At 43.5% G+C, this 24,081-nt stretch overlaps 1 protein-coding gene across 2 annotated transcripts in view; it reads left to right on the top strand.

Moving 5' to 3' along the window:
- The window catches only part of acox3 (acyl-CoA oxidase 3, pristanoyl), a 191,033-nt gene that overhangs the window by 144,443 nt on the left and 22,509 nt on the right, over window positions 1-24,081 (top strand). For both annotated transcript variants that reach the window (XM_087977490.1, XM_087977538.1), the window contains exon 14: window positions 11,644-11,759. In XM_087977490.1, the coding sequence (XP_087833616.1) occupies window positions 11,644-11,759 (116 nt within the window). The remainder of the gene's footprint in view (window positions 1-11,643; window positions 11,760-24,081) is intronic.

Raw genomic sequence — 24,081 nt, 5'->3', positions numbered from 1 at the left:
GACTGAATTCTGTAGGTGTTCTTTATTCTGTTCTTTGTGTTTCATTCCATAATTTTGTAAATAAAATTTTGTCTGTTTTAAAACCTGGTAGACAACCTAGCTAACTTACTCCAGGTAGTTTTCACTGTACACTTAATTGCAAAGTTATGGTCTGGGCTGCCTGCTTAAGAATGTTTTGAGTGATCTGGCCTAGTCCATAACATATTAGCTGAGACCAAAACAATACAGCAGTATTCTCAGTGTCTATGCAGTGGTCACTCCAACCAATACTATCATGGACAGATGCATCTATAACAGATAGATTGGGAAGGACAAAATCTAATAGGTTTTTCCCACTTATTGGTTTCCTCAACAGCTTCCGCAAACCAATCTAAAAAATATACCCTTCAGCTCTCTGCCAGCTTGATCAGAATTGGTGGTACCAGATGACTCTTGATGATGGACTTTATAGTAAATTCCCACTACCACTGTACATTTTTGTGCACTTATCACCCTCAGCATTTCTTCCAAATGATTAACTTGGAGGTGTGCTGTACCATCAACTGAGTGGTAGTTAGTAACCAGCAGGAGGTTTCCTTGCCAATGTTTGACTTGATGTCATGAGCCTAGTGGGATTTGGAATCAATTTTGAGAACTCTCAAAGCAGTTCTCTGCAGTCTGTACATCACTTTGTTTCCACCTGTTGCGAGTCTTTTCAGCTGGTGAGACAAGACATGCTTTGGCATGGTGATGTCAAGAGTATTGTCTGTAAGGTATGATTTAGTGAGTATGACTTTGTCAGACTATTATTTGACTAGTCTGTGGGACGGCTCTTCAACCTTTGACTCAGGCCTTTAGATGTTAGTATGGGGGACTTCACAGAGTTGACAGAGATAGGTGTGCCATTCTATATTATTGGCAATTGAATACATTTTTCTGAGCTGAGAATAAAACCTTTAAAGTGATGGAATGTGCGAAGATACTTCCAAAAATCATTATGCTTATTCATGTTGCCAAAGTAATTATTTTTTCAGGTTATGAGCAATATTTCCACAGAGACAAATACTATGAGAATACAATCATTTTATTTCTGCCATGTACAATTTTCAAACACCACTGATATCTCACATTTGGCTACATTCTAATGAAGTAAATCAGAAAAGCAGAAACTCTAAATCATTTTTAATGTCACAATAAGTCTATTCCTGTGCTCAAACTGTTTTAAAAGGATCTATGTTATCCATTTATTTGTACTCAACGAGATCTCTAAAAGAAACAATGACCTATATTCATTCATTACAGCTCTTGACAAGATTACTGTGGGGGTTTGCACACCTGCAGGCTCCACATTAGAAGAGTAAAGAATTGCAAGTTAATTCACCCTTTATATATCCCATTTTCTGAAAACTGCTGGCAACATGTATTTTCTTTATTGTTGAGGGAAAGTTCTGTTTTCTACTTATCAAGCATGGCTCTTGATTATTATTCATTCACTGTTCTAGACTATGAGAATAAGGACCAGATTTCATTTTTGCTTTACAAATTGAACACAGTTCATTGTTAAATGACTAAATCATTATTCATATTGGAACTGAATTAGCACAGCCAGCAAAATGTTTGAAACTAAGGCATATGTATTCAATAATATACATGGAATCTTTCCTGGCAATTGCTGTTATATAATATATTAAAGCACTGGTGTAGTCTAGGTATAAATGAGGTCATAATTATTTCACCACAGGAACCGGGGCTGTTTGAAATGCTTTAGTGCTACTCCACCTAACAACACAGCTCACAACTTGAAACTGGGCCCTTCCTGTTTTGTACAGATCATGAACATACTAGGTCCTCTTCGGTAGACCCTCAATATTTGTACCTTCAGTAAATCATACTACTTTTAAAATTTCCAGAGCCAACTTCACTTAATGTGATTATCAAGACAGTTTTGATAGTTAAAATGATATTTGATTTTTGCTTTTTTATGACTGTAGCTTTTTTTTATTCATTTATGGGATTTGAGCGTCGCTGGATGGCCAGCATTGATAGTCCATCCCTACTTGCCCTTGAGAAGGTGGTGGTGAGGTGCTTTCTTGAAACACTGCAGTCCACTTGCTGTGGGTTGACCCACAATACCGGTAGTGAGGGAATTTGACACAATGACTGTGAAGGAATGGCGGTATATTTCCAAGTCAGGATGGTGAGTGGCTTGGAGGGGTACTTGCAGGTGGTGGTGTTCACAAGTTCCTGCTGCCCTTGTCTTTCTAGATGGAACTGGTCTTGGGTTTGGAAGGTGCTGTCTAAGGATCTTGGTGAATTTCTGCAGTAGATAGTACACACTGCTGCTACTGAGCGCCAGTGATAGAGAGATTGAATATTTGTAGATGTGGTGCCAATCATGTGCGTTGCTTTGTCCTGGATAATGTCAAGCTACTTGAATGTTGTTGGAACTGCACCCATTCAAGCAAGTGGGGAGTATTCCATCACACTCCTGACTTGTGCCTTGTAGATTGTGAATAGACTTTGGGGTTTCAGGAGGTGAACTACTCGCTGTAGTATCCCTGGTCTCTAACCTGCTCTTGTCGCCACTGTGTTTATGTGGTAAGTCCAGTTAAATTTCTGGTCAGTGGTAACCCAAGGATGATGAGAGTGGGGTATTCAGTGATGGCAATACCATTGAATGTCAAGCGGCGGTGGTTAGAGTGTCTCTTATTGATGATGTCTGGCATTTGTGTGGCGTGAATGTTACTTGCCGCTTGTTGGCCCAAGCTGGATATTGTCCAGATCTTGTTGCATTTGAGCACGGACTGCTTTAGTATCTGAGGAGTCGCAAATGGTGCTGAATACTGTGCAATCATCAGCAAATATCCCCACTTATGACCTTATGACAGAGGGAAAGTCATTGATGAAGTAGCTGAAGATTGTTGGGCCTAGGACACTACCCTAAGGGACTCCTGCAAAGTTGTCCTGGAGCTGAGATGACTGACCCTCCACAACCACAACCACCTTCCTTTGTGCCAGGTATGACTCTAAGTGCCAGGTGCACTTCCTGCACCTCCACCCTTGAACGCCGCCCCTCCAATCGCCACCAGGACAGAACCCCACTGGTCCTCACCTTCCACCCCACCAAGCTCCGGACACATCGTATCATCCTCCGTCATTTCCGCCACATCCAGACAGACCCCACCACCAGGGATATATTTCCCTTTCCACCCCTATCAGCATTCAGGAGAGACCACTCCCTCCGCGACTCCCTCGTCAGGTCTACACCCCCACCAACCCAACCTTCATTCCCGGCACCTTCCCCTGCAACCGCAAGAAGTGCAAAACTTGTGCCCACCCCTCCCCTCTCACCTCCCTCCAAGGCCCCAATGGATCCTTCTATATCCGTCGCAAATTCACCTGCCACTCCACACACATCATTTACTGAATCCGCTGCACCCGATGTGGTCTCCTCTACATTGGGGAGACAGGCTGCCTACTTGCGGAATGTTTCAGGAGACACTGCTGGGACACCCGCACCAATCAACTCAACCGCCCTGTGGCCGTACACTTTAGCTCCCCCTCCCACTCCGCCAATGACATGCAGGTCCTTGGCCTCCTCCATCGCCAGACCCTGGCCACATGACGCCTGGAGGAAGAGCGCCTCATCTTCCGCCTAGGAACTCTCCAACCACACGGGATGAATGTAGATTTCTCCAGCTTCCTCATTTCCGCTCCCCCCACCTTATCTCAGTCCCAACCCTCGGATTCAGCTCCGCCCTCTTGACCTGCAATCTTCTTCCCGACCTCTCTGCCGCCACCCCCTCTCCGGCCTATCACCCTCACCCTCACCTCCTTCCACCTATCGTATTCCCAGTGCCCCGCCCCTAAATTCACTCCCCCTCTACCTTTTATCTCAGCCCGCTTGGCACACCAGCTTCATTTCTGAAGAAGGTCTTATGCCCGAAACGTCGATTCTCCTGCTCCTCGGATGCTGCCTGGCCTGCTGTGTTTTTCCAGCACCACATTTTTCAACTCATGACTCTAACCAGCGGAGTGTTTGCCACCTGCTACCTGTTGATTCCAGTTTTTCCAGGGCTCCTTGATGCTATACTTGGTCAAATGCGGCCTTGATGTCAAGGGCTGTCACTCTTCCCTCACCTTAAAAAATGGTTTCTTAAAAAATATCATTGTAAAATGAAGGGATCTAGGGAATTACAGCTCCATTTTTATGAAAGTTTTTTTTATATTTACTAACATATGCAAACTGAACCAGACTTAACCACGCAGCCATATTAATAGGGTGGTTACACGAGCAAGTCAGAGGCTGGGAATTCTGTGATAAGTCACTTCCTGATTCTTCGAAGCTTGTCCACCATTTACAACGCACAAGTCAGACATGAGATGGAATACTTCCGACTTACCTTATTGAATGCAGCTTCATAAACACTCAAGAAGCTTGAAAGTGTCTCTGACAAAGCAGCCCACTTCATTGGCACCTTGTTCTTCCCAACTTGGAACCTTGTTCTTCCTAACTTGGAACCATGTTCCCATTCCTTTAATCACTGGGGAGGTGGTCTTGCAGTGATGTCACTGCACTAGTAATCCAGAACTCCAAACTTATGTTCTGGGGACATCAATTCACATTCTACCTTGGCAGATGTTGAAGTTTGAATTAAATTTTAAAATTCTGTAATTCAAAGTTAGCCTAATATCAACCATGAAACCATTGTTGATTATTGTAAAATCACATCTGGTTCACTAATGTCCTTTTGAGAATGAAATCTGTCATCTTTACCTGGTCTAGCCTGCATATAACTTCCGTCCAACAGCAATGTTGTTGACTCATAACTACCCTCTGAACAATTAGTGATGGGTAATAAATAGAAGTCTAGCCAGCCAATCCCACATTCCATGAATAAGCGTACTGTCTTCCTAATAGCATTGTGGGTATACCTACACCACATGGACTGGAGTGGTTCAAATAGGAGGCTCATCATCACCTATTCAAAGGCAAATATGAATAGAAATAAAGACTGGCATAATCAGTGAATCTATATGTCACAAGTGAATAAATGTTTGGCCTCTATGTATGTACTCTAAGCCGAAAGGAAATTAATTAAGTTGCAAGGTATAGGTTGAGATTGGTCTGCACACAAATAGGTCACCAAAATGAGGCACAGAGAGCCTCGCATTAGACTTGATAATGACAATTGATTGATAGTAGGTTGCCTATCCTTGTGTACACAATGTCACTAGCATTATGGGTTCAATGAGTGAAACTAAATTATAATTAGTTCTACACTACATTAGTTCTTATATGGTATCTGCCTTCATAAGTTGAGCAGATGGACTTGAATCATGGCTTGGTGTTGGTACCAGTGCTGCTTTTTGGCCAGCCATCACTTCCTGTGGTATGTCCGTCATCTCAATTCCCCACAGCAGCACTTTTATGACTGGAACTATACCATATATAGAAGTGCAAATGCAAATTCACATTAGGCATCTTGTGATAGAAGGAGAAGGCAGTTTCAAATGAAGAAAAGCATGTCTATTGTTTGTAACAATTCAGCCTACAATTTGAGCAGGGCTGTAATAGAAATGCCACAGGTTTATAGAGTCTAAAGATTAAAACGTCATTTGACTACAGTTCTATTCAATACCTGTCTACATCAATTGTATTGTTCAGCATGTATTACCATCAATCTGAAAAATATAATTCTTGAACTTCTTAATTTCATACTGATAAAGCAGCAAAATATTCCTTTGATAGTAGAATTAATCATTCCAGTTTTACATTCTTTGAAAGAGGCAACTCCAATGTCTTTTTGGACTGTATTGCTTATTTGTAGCAAGCATTTTAATTCTCCATAATTCACTGGTTTTACTTTGTTGGCTTTAAAATGGGTCAAAATTTCATTTTCATTACACTTCAAGGCATGAACAGGGAATATGGGTAGCATGTTCCCATGTTATTCCTCAGTGTGCATAGCATCACCATGTGTGAGATAATTCACCCAATTGCTTGCTCATCAGCTCAAGTATCTTACCTTATCACATTCCTTGACACTGATGAACTTTGCCAGCAGAAGCTGCCAGCTAATCAGAGACTGGCACCTTCTGAGTCCCAAAGTCTGCTGGTCGAGGCCTAGTCCTCAAGGCCATCCAGCAGCAAGAAGGTAAGTAGGTATTTCCTTTATCTTGCAAGGTGGGAATTGCAAAGAAAGGGGTACTGGAGGCAAGGACAGGAGCTCTGCTTTCAGATGCCACCCTTTTCCTGCCATTTGTTTCTACAACTGGTCACAGATTGAGGAGTTAGAGGGCCCCCACCAATATATGCAAGATGGTCATTGTGTTTCCCAGAGAAACTGGACATCTTCCTCATCCACCAAATAGGCACGTGATCCAGGTGATGTTGAATTGTGGTGTCCAAGTGGTCATTAATTATCTCCAGTTGCTGGCATGTGAAGGAAGTTACTCATGGACCTTCATGCCCAGCATTTAATTGCAGAAGTTGTGAGAAGGGGTGAATTGATCTCCAGCACTAATCCATGTAATTATTTCCCCTTCTCACCACTTCCAAGAAAGGGAAAACCATCTCCTATGTAACTCCTTTGTGTTATCTGTGATCAGGAACACTGAACAGGAATTAAAATATGAGTATAAATCAATAACAACTTGTATTTTACAGCACCTTATCTCTCAAAAAAAATCCCAAGACAGTTCAGAGGAGCATAAAAGATAATACAATACTGAGCCACATGGATGTATTAGGGCAGATGACTGAAGGCTTGTTCAAAGAGTAGTGTATTAAATCAAAAAAGCTGGCTTAAGAAATAGAAAGGAATTTCAGATATTAAGACCCAGGTCACTGAGGGCATGATCATCAATTATAGAGCAATTAAAATTAGAGATGATCAAGAAGCTAGAAGTTGAAGACCACAGATGTCTCACATAGATGTAAGAGATGACGGAGGTATGAAAGGAGGAAGTAAAGCCAGAAACTACTGGAAGAGCTCAGCAGGTCTGGCAGTTACTTTGCAGGGAAAAACAAAATTAATGCTTTGAGTCCTGTATCATGTTTTCATGGTGATGTGTAAAACAGAAGAAAGTAGATCAGCAACTATTATGTGGCTATCATGGTTAAACAGATGCCAGTGTGTGCATGTTGTAAGATGTGGCCATGAGTCTTGCAGGCATGCTAATTATGTGATGGTGTGGTAGAGCTTATGACTGCCCGGGTATGTTTCCTGGTTGACAATATAATAAGTGAGTGATGGGGTGTGGTGAATTAAGCAGCGATTGAGGTTTCGCATTAGTAGGTAGAATATGGCATTTAAAGATGCATTCATTGATCTTGACCACTCAAGTAAGGTCATTGAACATTTGGAGCACCAAGTAAAAGCACACAAAGCTCCATTCCTAAAATGAACCTCCACAGACATGTGTGCTCCCACCTTCTGAACAAAACGACATTTGGATAGATATATGAATAGGAAAGATTTGGAGGGATATGGGCCAGGAACAGGCAGGTGAGACTAGTTTAGTTTGAGGTTATGTTTGGCATGGGCTGGTTGGACCAAAGGGTTTGTTTCCGTGCTGTATGACTATGTATCAGAAACATCTCCTAACTCCTCCAAATAAAAGTCATCTCTCCTACTTTCCGTCTCTTCCACCAAGACCTCTGCTACAGCCAAAATGTTTAGTGTGCACTCTGTCCCAACTTTGTAGCTTTATTCAATGTTTTCCTGATCAGAGTTTATTATTTTAATTTTCTAATCAACCTGTTCAGAGATGATATTACACACTGCTGCAACAGGTGAGACTTGAACCCGGGCCTCAAGGTCTAGAGGTACAGACACTACCATTATCTCATAAGAGGCCTTTTCCAATCAGATTTATTTCATATACTATTGCCAGTACCTGTTCTATTCACAATGCACCTCACCTTTCAACTTTAAGCTGTGCAAATTAGCTTTATGCATCATGAACTCGCTTTAAATATAGCTAACCACGTTTCACATTGATCTCCTTGTTGAAGCATCAGCCAATCATCTGTGTGGTTAGTGCTGCTGGAAATTGAAATCAGTTAAACTAATTAGGGGCGGCATGGTGGCTCAGTGGCTAGCACTGCTGCCTCACAGCACCAGGGTCCCAGGTTCGATTCCAGCCTCAGGTGACTGTCTGTGTGGAGTTTGCACGTTCTCACTTTGTGGAGTTTGCACATTTTCGCTGTGTCTGCTTCGGTTTCCTCCGGGTGCTCTGGTTTCCTCCCACAGTCCAAAGATGTGTAAGTTAGGTGAATTGGCCATGCTAAATTGCCCATAGTGTTAGGTGCATTAGTCAGAGGAAAATGGGTCTGGGTGGGTTACTCTTCGGAGGGTCACTGTGGACTTGTTGGGCCAAAGGGCCTGTTTCCACACTGTAGGGAATCTAATCTAATGCAGGTACCACCCCCATGCTTATTGGTGATGTCACTTCTGCCCCCATCATGGCCACTCCCACAGCCACTTCCGCCCCTCACATCATCGCCGATGCCACACGCTCAGTGACTTCCGCCACCCCTACTGCCGTGTCTGCCACCACTTCCGACCCCACCAGCGCCACTCACCTGCATTCTGCTGACACGCCCCCCACAAACCCCACTGTCACTATCCCCACCCCCCAGAACCCCGAGGGGAACACTACCCCTGCTCATGCCTCCACCCCCATTCCCCCCACCATCACACCCACTCCAGGTACTGGCTCCGACCCCACTCCCAGCTCCACACCCACACCAGATCCCAGCTCCCAGCCCTGCCAAGTTTTCACCATCCCTCCAGACCTCCCACTCACTGAGGACAAACGATCAGTCCTCAGCAAAGGACTCACCTTCATCCCCCTCCATCCAAGCATCAAGGAATTTAATACACGCCGTGACATTGAACACTTCTTCCGTCGCCTCCGCCTCCGAGCTTACTTTCACAATCAGGACTCCTGCCCACCTTCCGAGGACCCCTTCGCCCACCTCCAACACACTGCATCCACCTGGACACCCCGCGCTAGCCTATTACCTGCCCTCGACCTCTTCATTTCCAACTGCTGCCGGGACACTAACTGCCTCAACCTGTCGACCCCCCTCCCCCACTCCAACCTCTCACCCTCACAATGCGCAGCCCTCCAATCCCTCTGCTCTAATCCCAACCTCACCATTAAGCCAGCGGATAAAGGGGGCGCAGTGGTAGTCTGGCGCACTGACCTCTACACCGCTGAAACCAAACGCCAACTTGAGGACACCTCTTCCTACTGCCCACTCGACCATGACCCCACCCCTCATCACCAAACCATCATCTCCCAGACCATACAGAACCTCATCACCTCAGGAGATCTCCCACCCATAGCTTCCAACCTAATAGTCTGGGAATCCCGCACTGCCCGGTTCTACCTCCTTCCCAAGATCCACAAGCCTGACCACCCTGGCCGACCCATTGTCTCAGCATGCTCCTGCCCCACTGAACTCATCTCTACCTACCTCGACACTGTCCTATCCCCCCTAGTCCAGGAACTCCCCACATACGTTCGAGACACCACCCACACCCTCCATCTCCTCCAAGACTTCCGTTTCCCCGGCCCCCAACGCCTCATCTTCACCATGGATATCCAATCCCTCTACACCTCCATCCGCCATGACCAGGGCCTCCAAGCCCTCCGTTGTTTCCTCTCCAGACGTCCCCAACAGTACCCTTCCACCGACACTCTCATTCGTTTGGCCGAACTGGTCCGCACCCTTAACAATTTCTCCTTTGAATCCTCCCACTTCCTCCAGACCAAAAGGGTAGCCATGGGCACCCGTATGGGCCCCAGCTATGCCTGTCTCTTTGTTGGCTACGTATAACAGTTGATCTTCCGTAATTACACCGGCACCACTCCCCACCTCTTCCTCCGCTACATTGATGACTGCATTGGCGCCACCTCGTGCTCCCGCGAGGAGGTTGAGCAATTCATCAACTTCACCAACACATTCCACCCTGACCTTAAATTTACCTGGACCATCTCTGACACCTCCGTCCCCTTCCTGGACATCTCCATCTCCATTAGTGACGACCGACTTGACACTGACATTTTTTACAAACCCACCAACTCCCACAGCTACCTGGATTACACCTCTTCCCAACCTATCTCTTGCAAAAATGCCATCCCGTATTCCCAATTCCTCCGCCTCCGCCGTATCTGCTCCCAGGAGGACCAGTTCCACCATAGAACACACCAGATGGCCTCCTTCTTTAGAGACCACAATTTCCCTTCCCACGTGGTTAAAGATGCCCTCCAATGCATCTCGTCCACATCCCGCACCTCCGCCCTCAGACCCCACCCCTCCAACTGTAACAAGGACAGAACGCCCCTGGTGCTCACCTTGCACCCTACAAACCTCCGCATAAACCAAATCATCCGCCGACATTTCCGCCACCTCCAAAAAGACTCCACCACCAGGGATATATTTCCCTCCCCACCCCTCTCCGCCTTCCGCAAAGACCGTTCCCTCCGTGACTACCTGGTCAGGTCCACGCCCCCCTACGACCCACCCTCCCATCCTGGCACGTTCCCCTGCCACCGCAGGAACTGTAAAACCTGTGCCCACACCTCCTCCCTCACCTCTATCCAAGGCCCTAAAGGAGCCTTCCACATCCATCAAAGTTTTACCTGCACATCCACTAATATCATTTATTGTATCCAGTGCTCCAGATGCGGTCTCCTCTACATTGGAGAGACTGGGCGCCTCCTAGCAGAGCGCTTTAGGGAACATCTCCGAGACACCCGCACCAATCAACCACACCGCCCTCTGGCCCAACATTTCAACTCCCCCTCCCACTCTGCCGAGGATGGAGGTCCTGGGCCTCCTTCACCGCCGCTCCTTCACCACCAGACGCCTGGAGGAAGAACGCCTCATCTTCCGCCTTGGAACACTTCAACCCCAGGGCATCAATGTGGACTTCAACAGCTTCCTCATTTCTCCTTCCCCCACCTCATCCTAGTTTCAAACTTCCAGCTCCACACTGTCCCCTTGACCTGTCCGGACTTGTCCAACCTGCCTAGCTCCTTTTCCACCTATCCACTCCACCCTCTCCTCCCTGACCTATCACCTTCATCTCCTCCCCCACTCACCTATTGTACTCTATGCTACTTTCTCCCCACCCCCACCCTCCTCTAGCTTATCTCTCCACGCTTCAGGCTCTCTGCCTTTATTCCTGATGAAGGGCTTTTGCCCAAAACGTCGATTTTGCTGCTTGTCGGATGCTGCCTGAATTGCTGTGCTCTTCCAGCACCACTGATCCGGAACTTGTTTTCCAGCATCTGCAGTCATTCTTTTTACCTCCAATCTAATCTAATAGGCAGTACAAAGTTGTCACACTGTCAACGTTGCATTGCTTATGCATGGATTAATCCCACTTCACCCATTTTCTGAACCTATTGAATTTAGCTTTGAAGGTTTTCACAAAGTGGTGAATTATCTTCAATGTAAAAATAGATGGTAATTGAAATGATACACCCAAAGACCTGTTGAAGAGAAGCTTTTGAAGTGGAAATAAATGTAGCAAGATGGCAGGGGAGGGATTTCAGAACAAAATTCTAGTGTGGTGCCGTGAAAGTTGGAAGCTTTGTTTCTGATGGACATTGTTCATTAATATATTTCCAATTGTCTTTCAGTTGCTTTGGCTGCGTACAAATGGTTAGTTTGCCACTTGTTGCATGAGAGCTGCGTGAAACTGCATAATGAGAAGAATTTGGGCAAATCAGACTTTGAATGCAGAAACAACAGTCAGGTGAGTGGTTTTTGGCTAAAAATCAGACGTGGCTATATCTTTGCTGTCAAATTATTTAATAATCATTTAGCAATTATATGATCAAATCAACGGAAATTTTAGTATGAGTGGGCTTGTGTTATGGGAAGAGAAAATTATAAATGGTACCCAAAGTTCTTCATTAGGGAGGAAATATATGTCATTGTGCAGACTTTTTGAAGAGAGAATAGTAAAATATATGTAAACATGTGAACACTGTTGCATTAAATGAGGAAAATATGATGACACATGACAGTATAGACATTGGTCCGTGTTTGCATGTTTGATTTAGCTTGCTAAGTATCGCATTAACAGTCAAAAAGACTTACTTTTCATCATCTGCAGGAGTTCCAGGTATGTTTTCGTAAACATTTTGTGTAAACTGTTGTTTTATTATCTGATCGACTTACTTTATTCAACTAAAGATGACTCATATCTGGTCCTTGTATCGGTGATAAAGAACGTAACAATTTCTTAAATTTGTATTACCTAAATGCCTAAGTATTATATATTATATTATATAAATCAACACTGACAAATTAAAGACAGAAATGCTACAACAAATTCAACATGTCAGTAAATATTTGTGGAGGGTAGATTTTTGTTTTTACCTTCAAAATTAGTTCACTTATTAGAAATGGAACATGTTGTAGAGAAACAAACAGCATTTAAAAAGGAGTAGAATAAGTATAAGAGCAACAATAAAAACAAACATGCATTCACTCTTCTATCTCACTCACTTTCGACTTCACCCACCCACTGACTCTCTTAACCCTTCCTACGTGCCCACTCACTCAGTTGATCTCCAATTTATGCAACTACTTTCAACTCACCCAGCCATTCACTGTTTCACATTTTGTACGCCTACTTTCTCATGCACTCATACTGCAACTTGTACAACCACTCAGTTAATCAATCTTCCACCTCACTCAATCTCATCCACAACATGGAAAATAAATAGAATGTCCTATAATGTGCTTAAATGGGAAAGTGGAGCTATTACTGTTAGATAATAGGGGGCAAAATGAGCAAATTCTAGGTCACTTATAGCACACTGAGAATTTGTGAATTGCTGAAGAAGTGCACCAAGATGTAAGGCCAATCGAAATAGAAGTATGATAAACTAGAAAAGAGGAGCAGACTCCTTAGTGGCTATGGCACCTACAAAAAGTAGCATAAACAGGTTAGAATCAAGCAAGTAGCATTTTTTTAATCGATTCACAGGATGTGGGCATCACTGGCTACTTACAACAGTGTTCCAGTATAGATTCAAACTGTAAACATCAATGTAACCCACCACTGACCAACATCTTCCCGATTCTACTTTTATTTTGCTGAATGATTCCTTAGCTTTTATATGTAGAATTTCCCCCAATCCAAAGTGGAAAAATACTTTCTCAGATTGCAATATTCCATGTGATTAAAAGTATTCCTAATAGTAAATTAATGGACAGTGGCTCAGATTTTGCAGTAGAAGCAATGCTTTGCAGTTTTCACACATGCACCCTCATCCCACATCCCAGGCAGGGCAATCAGCACCAGACAATTGGCTTATTTTAAGTCTGCTCCACAGCCATAATAGTGGTGGATAGGCTAAATTACTGAGGTGTGGAACTTCTGCCCCTCAGTAGAACTGCTGGCAGATTTGATAAATTGACAGCACCCAGAGCTTAATCATGGGCACTGCCAAAACTGTAGCTAGTTATTTTGTTTCTGGAGATTTAAAAATAAATAGTTTTTCTCCTAACCTTTGTCTACTTTCTGTTTCTGTCTCTCTCTTTCCTTCTCTCTCTTCATTCCCCTCTCTTTCACTTGCTTTCTATACACAGTTTTACATTGAATTAAACATTTTGACTAACACTAGTTGTCAAGTCTCAGTGGGAAAGATTTTAATTATTCTAATTTTGAGGCACATAGGTCATGATTTTTAATTATCCGTCAATGCAGCAGCATGGAAACTTTGTGTTGCCTTCTTGCTTCACAATGATTTCAAAATGCAGCCCATCAATGAGTGTGCTGCTGACTGGAGGGCTTAGGAGCATGCATGGCTAACTGGCCTACATATCTCCATGGCGGCCTGTCCCATCCTACCCCTACATACAAAGACTGGCTGCACTTGATACACAGAATCTGTGGATGAGTGGGGTTGCCTGCAAAGAGAACAGTCTCAATCAATGGGTGGGAATCAAAAAGCTTCTCAATCAGATCTGGAGTCAGGAAAGGCTGTGCATTCTCTCCTGCCTTGTTTGAGTGTTGTATAGAGCCTTTTGCTGAGTCCATCAGGGAGGCTGTGAGCCTGAAAGGGATAACTGTTCTAGGCAGGTGAGGCCTGCAGGTCAAAGCTTCCCTGTGCTTGGATGATGTCACAGTTTTCTATTCTGATTTGCTGTCAGTGCGCAGAATCATGAGCATCTGTGATCAGTTCAAACTGGCCTCAGAAACCAAGGTAAATCAAGGCAAGAGTGAGGCCAACTGCTTCAGGAAGTGTGCCAACCAATCCTTTATCCCCTTCACCATGAAGACCTGAAGGCACTGGATCCAGAGAGTGTGTAAAAACTTAGCAGGAGTACACTGCCGACGTGAGAGACCCGAACTAGGCTTATAGAAATACCACTTCCTCTCCAATGTGGGTTCAAACCTGGTAATCAGGTGAGAGGCCCTGTCTCTGTTGAATATAGCACAGATCTGTCCTTTTTCCCAAGCCTGCGCCATTGCAGTTACCCGAGCCATCTTCAGCTTCATCTGGAAGTCAAAGATGGGCTGTGTCCACAGCAACTCTATGTACAAAGCTTTAGACAAGCAGGGGAAGATTTATTCAATGCCGCCCTCTTCCTGATGGCCACTTTTGTGTGTGACTGTGTAGACCAGGTTCTGCCTGTCCCTGGTGTTGCAAAGGATGGGACTAGCATCTGCGCCACAGAACACTCTAAGTAGTTGGACTGTTCCGTCCTGTCTATCATGGAGAAATTTGTAAAGAAAAACACCTTTGACCACAGGTCCATCAGGAAGTAGTCAGCACTTAATGTTCTTGAGACCCTGTGGGGTAAATGAGAGGTCAGACTGTCAAAGTTATTTAGCAGAATGCCCCATCGCCAGAACTTGTCAAAAAGCACCAATACATTGCTTGACTCGTAATGAGAAGGGCATTAGCAATGAGATGCTTCATGTATGCCCTGCCACTGCATGCTGACCTTGAAGTGGCTGCAGGGTTGGGGTAGGGACTATCACACAATTCTTTCTGGAAAGGAAAGGAAATGTGGAGAAGAATGCAGTGACGATTGTTGAGGTTCATCCTGAACAGTTCCATGATGCAGGACTCTGTGCTCTATGGTCTGTTTCCCAGGACGCCCACCAAGACAAACATTGACTGTGCCTGGAGGGCCATCAATTCAGTGAAAGACACTCCTTGGTCTGCCTGAAACTTGTTGGTCTTCCAATGCAGAGTTAACCTCAGTCAAGTGTTGCATACTGGCACGTTCCAAGGTCGAGGACTACGTGCTGCAGGACACGGTGAAGCTTGGGACAGCTGCTTATAGGCACAGTGGGGAAAGACCACCATCAAAGGTCTTCCTGCCAAAGTACGATGAAAGTCCATACAGTTATTGGACACTCCCAATGCCTCACAAGCTTGTAAATATAGTCTTGTAAACTAAGAAATGCCTTCCGTTTGTTCCACATACGTAAAAACTGTACAAAGTCGAACTGCTCTAAGTGACTACATATGTACATAAAGATTTTTATGAATAAAGTATATTTTGAAATTTAAATAAAAAACTGCAAAGAGTAGCATCAAAAGTAGAGCACCAGGCAAGAGACAGGGATGTTTTACAATGTGGTACCCGAGGCATTAATATCCCAGAGAATGAAAAAAAACATTTTTTTTAAATGTAATTTTGGGAAACTAACATATTAATTGTACTGAAGCGCTGTTCTGAGATTACAAAACAAGTCAGACCAGTACTCACTGAGTTGGAGGGTTGGATCGAGGATGAGTTGGGGGAGAGGAAATTTGGAAGCTAGTGAAGTCGATGTTGATGCCATATGGTTGTAGGTCCCAAGGCTGAAGATTAGGTAATCTTCCTCCCAGTTGTCAGGTTGCTTTGATTTAGTGTAGAGAAGGCCCAGGATTTGCATGTCATTGCAGGAGTGGGAGGGGGAGTTGAAGTGTCGGCCACAGGGCAGGAGGGGTTGTTTGGTGCGTGTGTCCCAGCGATGTTCCCTGAAACACTCCGCGAGTTGGCATCCTGTCTCCCTGATATAGAGGAGACCACATCGAGAGCAACAGACACAGTAGACGAGGTGATGGATGTGTAGGAAGATGTCTGCCGGATATGAAAAGATCCATTGCAGCCTTGGACGGAGGTGGGAGGGGAAGTGTGGGTACAGGTTTTACACATTGTGTGGAAGCAAGAGAAGGTGCCGGATGTGGAGGGAGGTTGGTGAGGCATGTAGACCTAACGAGGGAGTCACGGAGGGAATGTCCTCTGCGGAACGCAGGTAGAGGTGAAGAGAGAAATATATCTTTGTGGTGGGTTCTGATTGTATATGGCGGAAATGGTGGAGGTTAATGCACTGTATCCAGAGATTAGTGCGGTGGAAGATGAGGATAGGGCATTCTATCCTTGTTGCAATTGGAGGGGCGGGAAGTGGATGAGATGTGCTGGAGGAGATCATTGATCACATGGGAGGGGAAATTATGCTCCTTGAAGTAGGAAGCTATCTGTGATGTCCTGTAGTGGAATTCCTGGAGCAGATACAGCAGAGGAATTGGGAATAAGGGATCACGTTTTTACAGGAGGCGGGGTGTTAGGAGCTGTAGTCAAGATCGCTGTAGAAGTTGGTGGATTTGAAGTAGATGTCCATGTTGAGTGAGTCTAAGGAGACAGAGACAGAGGTCCAGGAAGGGGAGGGAGTTGTCAGAGAAGATCCATGTGAGCTTAAGGTCAGGGTGCAAGTTGTTTGTGAAGTTCAACCTTCTCGTGGGAGCATGAGATGGCGCCGATACAGTCATCAATGTAGCGGAGGAAAAGGTGGGGTGTGGTGCCAGTGTAACTTCAGAAGATGGAGGCATAGCTGGGGCCCATGCTTTCCGGTTCACCCTCCCCACCAACCTATCAAAATTACTTCCCACCTGCTCCACCTATCGCCTTCCCACCTACCTTCCTCCCAGCTCAACCCCCACCCACTTATTTATCTCTCAGCCCCCTTCCTCTCCACATTCCTGATGAAGGGCTTATGCCCAAAATGTCAACTCTCCTGCTCCTTAGTTGCTGCCTGACCTGCTGTGCTTTTCCAGCGTCATATTTTTTGACTCTTGATTCAGATGGCCACTTGCTGCCCTTAGGAGGGCCTGTCCTCACATAAGGATCTCTGGTAAACTCTCTTTGATGCCATGCGAGTTCCCAGGTGGTGTGAAATATAGTGACCATGTGCTCCACAGTTCAGTGAGAAGTAATGGTTGCCAGAATAAATACCCCAATGCCCACCATCTCATAATACTCTGGGCTGCTTGTCTGAAGAGGGCAAATAGACAGTTAAAAGCTTGATGTTAACATGAGAGAAAGAGATGAAATTTGGGGAATAGCATGGCACCAGAGGGGTGAAATTTCATGAGAGATGTGATTGATTCAGCCCTCAGGATGGTATGAGAGAGCATGCATGGAATGGATTGATTGAATATCATGCCTGGGTAATGGATAAAGAGAGATTCTGTTGAGGAAACTGAGGTACTTGAGAAAACTGGGATTTACTCACTGCCAATCTACACATAAGGGACTGTGTAAATGCAACATCTTTGCCTACTCCATACTCTGGAACTTGGCCTTTTATGGTAATTTTTCAATAAAATGGAGTGCACCGTCTTAAAAAAGAAACTGCACATCAGGAAATCTACTGTGACAAAGATCTAATCTAAAAAGATTCAACTCTAAAGCTTCAATTGCATTTCTTACAAACATGTCTTTCACCTAATAAACAGAACTTTGGTGGTGCAAGAGCTGGTATTTATTCCAAGAGTCAAAACAGGATTTCAATGGTATCCTAACAAACAGTCAGCTTATGTATTGCCAGAAGTTTTATCCAGTCTGACTGGAGATATAACTTGACATTCCATGATTTCGGTGCTGTATCTTGATGAACCTAAAGCAACAGCTGAATTCACTCATCCATTTACTTCTGATCTCACAAGGAAAAAATTTCTAAAGAGAATGCTAACTGATTTTTCACCCAATTGAAAATGGCAACATGTGTTATGTTGCATAGCAGCGAACGCCACAGTAAAAACAGACATTAAATCCAAAGGACTGGCAAAAGCCTGCTTACAGCTGACCTTGCACGAAAGAAACATATGATATTTGTTTTTCAAATCTTCTTAAACTATGATATAAATGTGTAAACAAAAATCCCATGTTTGGATTTTTAATTCAGTCAAAATCACTGGTTTGGATTTCTTTGCAAATGTTAACAGTGATGATTTTATCTTTGTCAGTTAAGAAATCATTTTAGTCAAAATATACCACAATACATCTAATAGGGTGTTGGGCCTGAGACTTAATAAAAGCTGTTTTTGTACTTTGTTGCCAAATATAAAGCCACATGGCTAATTTAATTCAGATGAAGATGACAAATTCAATTGAGTTTAAATGATTTACGGAACACACAAAGAATATTGAGTCAACAGTAAGTTATTCTCAACGTATCTATAAATCTGTGAAAGGCAAATCTGGAATGCATTATGAGTGACTAAAATACTTCCAAGACAACATTTCTTACGTTAATTGGGTTAAACACTAATATTTTGTTAGCCATCACCAACCACGATTAAATAGTTCTGCTTCATTAGTACTGTATTCATTATCTTAATGAAGATAATGGCCTGGATCATGACAAGACACAACACAGCTCACCAAGGAGGAGAAAGTGAGGACTGCAGATGATGGAGAAGTCAGAGTCGAAAAGGGTGGCACTGGAAAAGCACAGTAGGTCAGGCACCTGATGAAGGGCTTATGCCCAAAACATCAATTCTCCTGCTCCTCAGATGCTGGCTGACCAGCTATGCTTTTCCAGCACCACACTTTTCAACTCTGACAGTTTGCCAAACTTTCTTCTGCAGCTCCATACAAATCAATTGCCTCCAGCACCCAGAAGGACATAGCAGCAGATGCATGGAGAAACCATCACTTATAAAACTCTCCAAGTCCCACAATCCTTCCTTAGTCACATATAATTATTTCTTCAGAATTACCTAATACAATGTGGGAGCACTTTTGCAACACAACAACTCAAAAAAAAAATCACCTTGTACCAGGACCAGACAAGGCAAACACTGAAGGGAGTCCAGAATCAGGGGTCACATTTTAAGGATATAGGATAGGCTAGTTTGGATGAAATAAGGAGAGATTTCTTCACCCAGGGAGTGTTGAGCTCATGGAATTATCTGCTACAGAAAGTGGTTGAGGCTAAAACATTATCTAGCTCCCTCTTGAAAACATTTGTAGTTCTTGGGTTTAAAGGGATCAAAAGGCATGGGGAGAAAGTGGGAACAGGGTACTGAGTTGGATGATCAACCATGATCATGTTAAATGGCAGAGCAGGCTTGAAGGGCCAAATGGCCTACTCCTCTTGGTTTCTATGTTTACTCAAGCACATCTAGAATAGCAATAAATATCCACTTTGCCAGCTGATTTTTATTGAGCATAAATAAAAAGAAAATTAATCCTGAGTAAAACAAATTACAATTTAAGTTCTTCACAATAGCAGAGCTTTCAAGTAATGTGCACATTTTGTGTTTTCAGATGAGATGTATGTCTCATAGCACAAAATATATTACAAGGCCTGTACTTTCCCCATAGCCCTACAAATTTTCCTTTTCAGATAATGATTCAAATCCTTTTGAAAGCCTTAATTGTCTCTGCTTCTGGTACACTCTCAGGCAGCACATTCCTGATCTTGAGCACTTGCTGACTTTGAATACCTTTATCAACTTTCCTCTGTACTTTCTCCAAGGAGAATAGCCTCAGTCTCTCCAACCTTTCTATATGCCTGAAGTTCCTCAATTCTTAAACCTATTTCATTGATCTTTACTGCTCTCTCACATACTAAACTGTGAACAGAGTTGGATGCAACACTCAAATTAAGCCCAAATCAATGTTTTATGCAACATTTATATGAACTCCTTACTTTTGTATTCTACAATCCTTTTGATTAAAAACCCAGGTGCTTTGTGGCTGAAAGCTGATCTTGCATGACTTTCATCAGGTTCCATTGCAATCAGAGTTTGGGTAACTTTTTTACTGCAGCATAAATTGCTGCAAATTGATTTGATCTCCAAGTGAAGTTAAATTGATGGGCCTGCAAAGGCCTGTGCTAAGGTGCCATTCTGCTCCATGCACTTTGACCTTAAACGTAGGTTTGCTGCCAGATTTGCCAATCCACAAACTAATTAATTGTGTGCAGACACGTGTCTTCTTCAGTAGACTGTCCCATTGAAGTCCTTAGTCCTCACCCTGCATAACCTCAACCTTCAACAAAGGTACTACTTTTGTACCTTACTTGGTTGGAGTGCACTTATACCCAATATTTCACTCAATGCAGATCCTACCTCTAAGTTGAAGTTCTGGCACTGTCAGCATCTGAGCAAGTGGCTGCTCATGAGAGAGGAAATAATGTAGCTTCTTAACAGAAAATCCTGAAAATTCTCAGCACATCTGAGTACATCCATGGAGATGGAAACCAAGTTAATTTTTCAGAAACTCTGATGAAGAAACATAGACCTGAGTTGTTAGCTCAGTTTGTCTCCCCAAGGATGTCGCTAAAGCAGAACTTTGTGCACAAATGACATATCTCCCCCTCTCCACCAGTATTAGGCCCTCCAGTGTGGTATCAGAAAATGCTGGAACATGTTGTCCCATATTTCACTTTACTTGTAATGTTTCAAGATCAGAATTGGTTTTGAATTACTTTTGAGTGACTTTCAGCATCTAGCTTGGCCCCAATTTTCCTCTCCCCTCTTCCCTCCCCCACCCCTCTTTTAAGAGGCTTTCTTTACATAATGCAGGCTCACTTTAAAATATTCTAGATTCTCATGACTTTGCAACCCTACTCAGGGTTGCAACCATTTAACTGGTTTCCTCTCACTGTATACTACAATTATTTAAAATGGCATGCAGTTTGAAGTTGGTGGTAAAACCATCAGTGCAAGCTGCATGGAACGATTGCTGACTGAGGCCAAATAGTTACTGGTTTCCTTGAACCTGACTCCACGCGAAGAATGGCATTTACAGCATGTAACCATAACATTAGAGCGAGGCCATTAAGGGCTAAAGTGGTACTGGAAACCTTTTTCTCACACCCCACTAAAAGCTGTTGAGCTAGTCCCATTAAAAATGTGAAAACCTGATCAATAACCAAGACAGCTAAAAGGAGTTAAGATACAGATCAGTCAAGCTGTAATTGAGGTACACACTTGAAGAGCTCAATGGATTACTCCTGTACCTATGTAACAGAATCAAGGTGAAAATGAATGTACCTTTCACTCTGACATGTACTTGTGGTTCCTTTACGTTTGGCACAAACAAGTTTGTAACTATTCCATTCTTTGGGAAGTACAACACCCTCTGGTTATGTACTGTGGTTAACCACTGCCTTGATGTGGATATTGATTTAACATACCAACATTTGATGAAGCAAGAGGAGCAGCAAACAGATTATATGTTGTTCCAGCTAAAATTATTGCCAACACTGTCTGTCCCAGTGGACTATACAGGGTATCCTTAATCTTGCAGTTGGTCTTGTTAAATAATGCAGGCAGTATGGAATAGATAATGAAACTATTTCAGCCATTTCCTGGATAACAATCAGTGACTTGCATAATCATGGGATCATTTTCCTGTCCCTGGCACCAAAATGTTTGGCACAGTGCACGCTGGATTTAAGAACAAGGGACAGAATCATCATCTGTTGCCTGAGGTGATCTTGGAAACAGGAAGGTTATTTAATTAGGTGAATCCTGTTGCCTTCACCAGAATTAGGTTCTGAGCGGGAAGGCTCATGATTCATTGCTAATAGAATCCCCTAAGTGGGCAATTAATGGCCACGTAAGGGCCTTGCCACCATGGATGTTAACACAGTTCTAGTTGAGCCTGTCATTATGCAGTGTGTGTGATAGATCAAACTATGTGTGTGGGTTGCTTGACTCTTTAGGTTTTGGGTCTGGGAGTGGCAGCAATTCCTTGCTCAAAGATGAGGTGGGAGCTCGATGAAGGCTAGCTCTCTGACTTAGTTCCAACCACGCAAACTGCACACACACTCTTAGACAGACAGACATGTACACACACAACACACCTTGGGTCTTGCAAATCATGGGACTCTGGAGGGTATGCTTCTGGCACTAGCCACTGCCTCCTCAGGGTGGCTGCTGAGCACGAGATTTACTGGCAGCTGAACAGTGTTTCTCATTCGGCAGCATTTCTGCCACTGTGCTCTTGATTCCTGGAGGATAAAATCAGCTGGTGGCTTTGCCAGTCCCTGATTGGAAGGGCCCACTGAGCCACCTGCCAAAAATAAGCAGTATAGGTCTCTCACTAGCTCTCTGGTGAGCAGGCAAGACCCTTGACACCACAACTAGATACCACCCAAGATTTTCATTTCTCCTGTAAAACTACCTGTTGGACTTTTAATTTTCATTTTTCATCACTCTTCTATATGGGCATGATTAATAATTATGAGGTTGTAATAATGGAATATCATTTGTTATTTGCCCATTCTAAGAGAATATTGTAAGATCGTACAATGTGCTGTAAGTTCAGTATTTTTCAGGAGATAGTTACCTACATTTCCATGCACTATTATTTTAACAACTTAACTACCAGTCATAAAGGGTAATAGCTATAATGTTACTCAACTAAAGTAGATCCGAAGAACAACTTAGCAGTTTGTCTTAACTTTGTCATTGTTTATCAAAAAAGTAGCTATACTTTATGGGAGTATGGATTGGTGAAGTAAACTTACGTTGTTACGGCTTTATTTCTGTTTTCATTATGGTATGGCTGGGACCCCAAGATCACAAAACTTAGCCTTGTACTTTCTAATGACAATATGTTAAGGATGAATAGAGCACAATAGCTTTGGTCTCTAAATCATGGATAATATTGTAATCCAAGTGGTGAGGAATCTCTTATTTCGGGAAATAGGAGTTGAAGTTTGCCTTAGGAATTACAAGGTTCCAGGTGATACTTGGCTAAGGGAGTTTAGATCAGGGGTGGCTTGGCAAATAGTCAATAGAAGCTGCGAACCATTGTTGGCAAGGTGCCTTGAACAAGAATAAAACTTAAAAGGACAACGTATAAAAGGCATCAAAATGGGTATTTGAGTAGGGTATAGAGGGATATGGGCCAAATGCTGGCAAATGGGACTAGATTTATCTAACATGTATGGTCGGCATGGACAAGTTGGACTGAAGGGTCTGTTTCCACGCTGTACAGGACATTGATTAGGCCACTGTTGGAATATTGTGTGCAATTCTGGTCTCTTTCCTATCAAAAAGATGTTGTGAAACTTGAAAGGGTTCAGAAAAGATTAAAGAGTGTTGCCAGGGTTGGAGGATTTGAGCTATAAGGAGAGGCTGAACAGGCTGGGGCTGTTTTCTCTGGAGCGCTGGAGGCTGAGGGGTGACCTAATAGAGGGTAACAAAATTATGAGGGGCATGGATAGGGTAAATAGGCAAAGTCTTTTCCTTGGGGTCGGGGAGTCCAGAACTAGAGGGCATAGGTTTAGGGTGAGAGGGGAAAGATATAAAAGAGACCTACAGGGGAACTTTTTCACGCAGAGGGTGGTACGTGTGTGGAATGAGCTGCCAGAGGAAATGGTGGAGGCTGGTACAATTGCAACATTTAAGAGGCATTTGGATGGGTATATGAATAGGAAGGGTTTGGAGGAATATGGGCCGGGTGCTGGCAAGTGGGACTAGGTTGGGTTGGGATATCTGGTTGGCATGGACGGGTTGAATCGAAGGGTCTGTTCCCAAACTGTACATCTCTATGACTCTATGGCCGTATAGATGGGCCTGTTCCCAGGAGTTTCAATTTATCCCACTTGCCTACAGCTAATCCTACAAGTCTGTATTCTAATTGATAAATCTGGATTTCACTGCACAAGTAGCAGGAACCTTTTCTGTATATTTCAGTCTACAGTTTTAGATAATTCCATTCAAGCACTATATCTACATATCTTAATCAACATCCAAATTCTCTGGGCTTGGGTAAATAAGTGGTTTTCCAATGATAGACTTCAATTCAGTTAAACAAAA

The sequence above is a fragment of the Chiloscyllium plagiosum genome, unplaced genomic scaffold (genome assembly GCF_037043375.1).
Source record: "Chiloscyllium plagiosum isolate Xiang-an unplaced genomic scaffold, Cpla_swu_hap1 HiC_scaffold_1, whole genome shotgun sequence".
In the NCBI taxonomy this organism is placed as follows: Eukaryota; Metazoa; Chordata; class Chondrichthyes; order Orectolobiformes; family Hemiscylliidae; genus Chiloscyllium; species Chiloscyllium plagiosum.
This window is presented reverse-complemented; position numbering and strand designations above follow the sequence as displayed.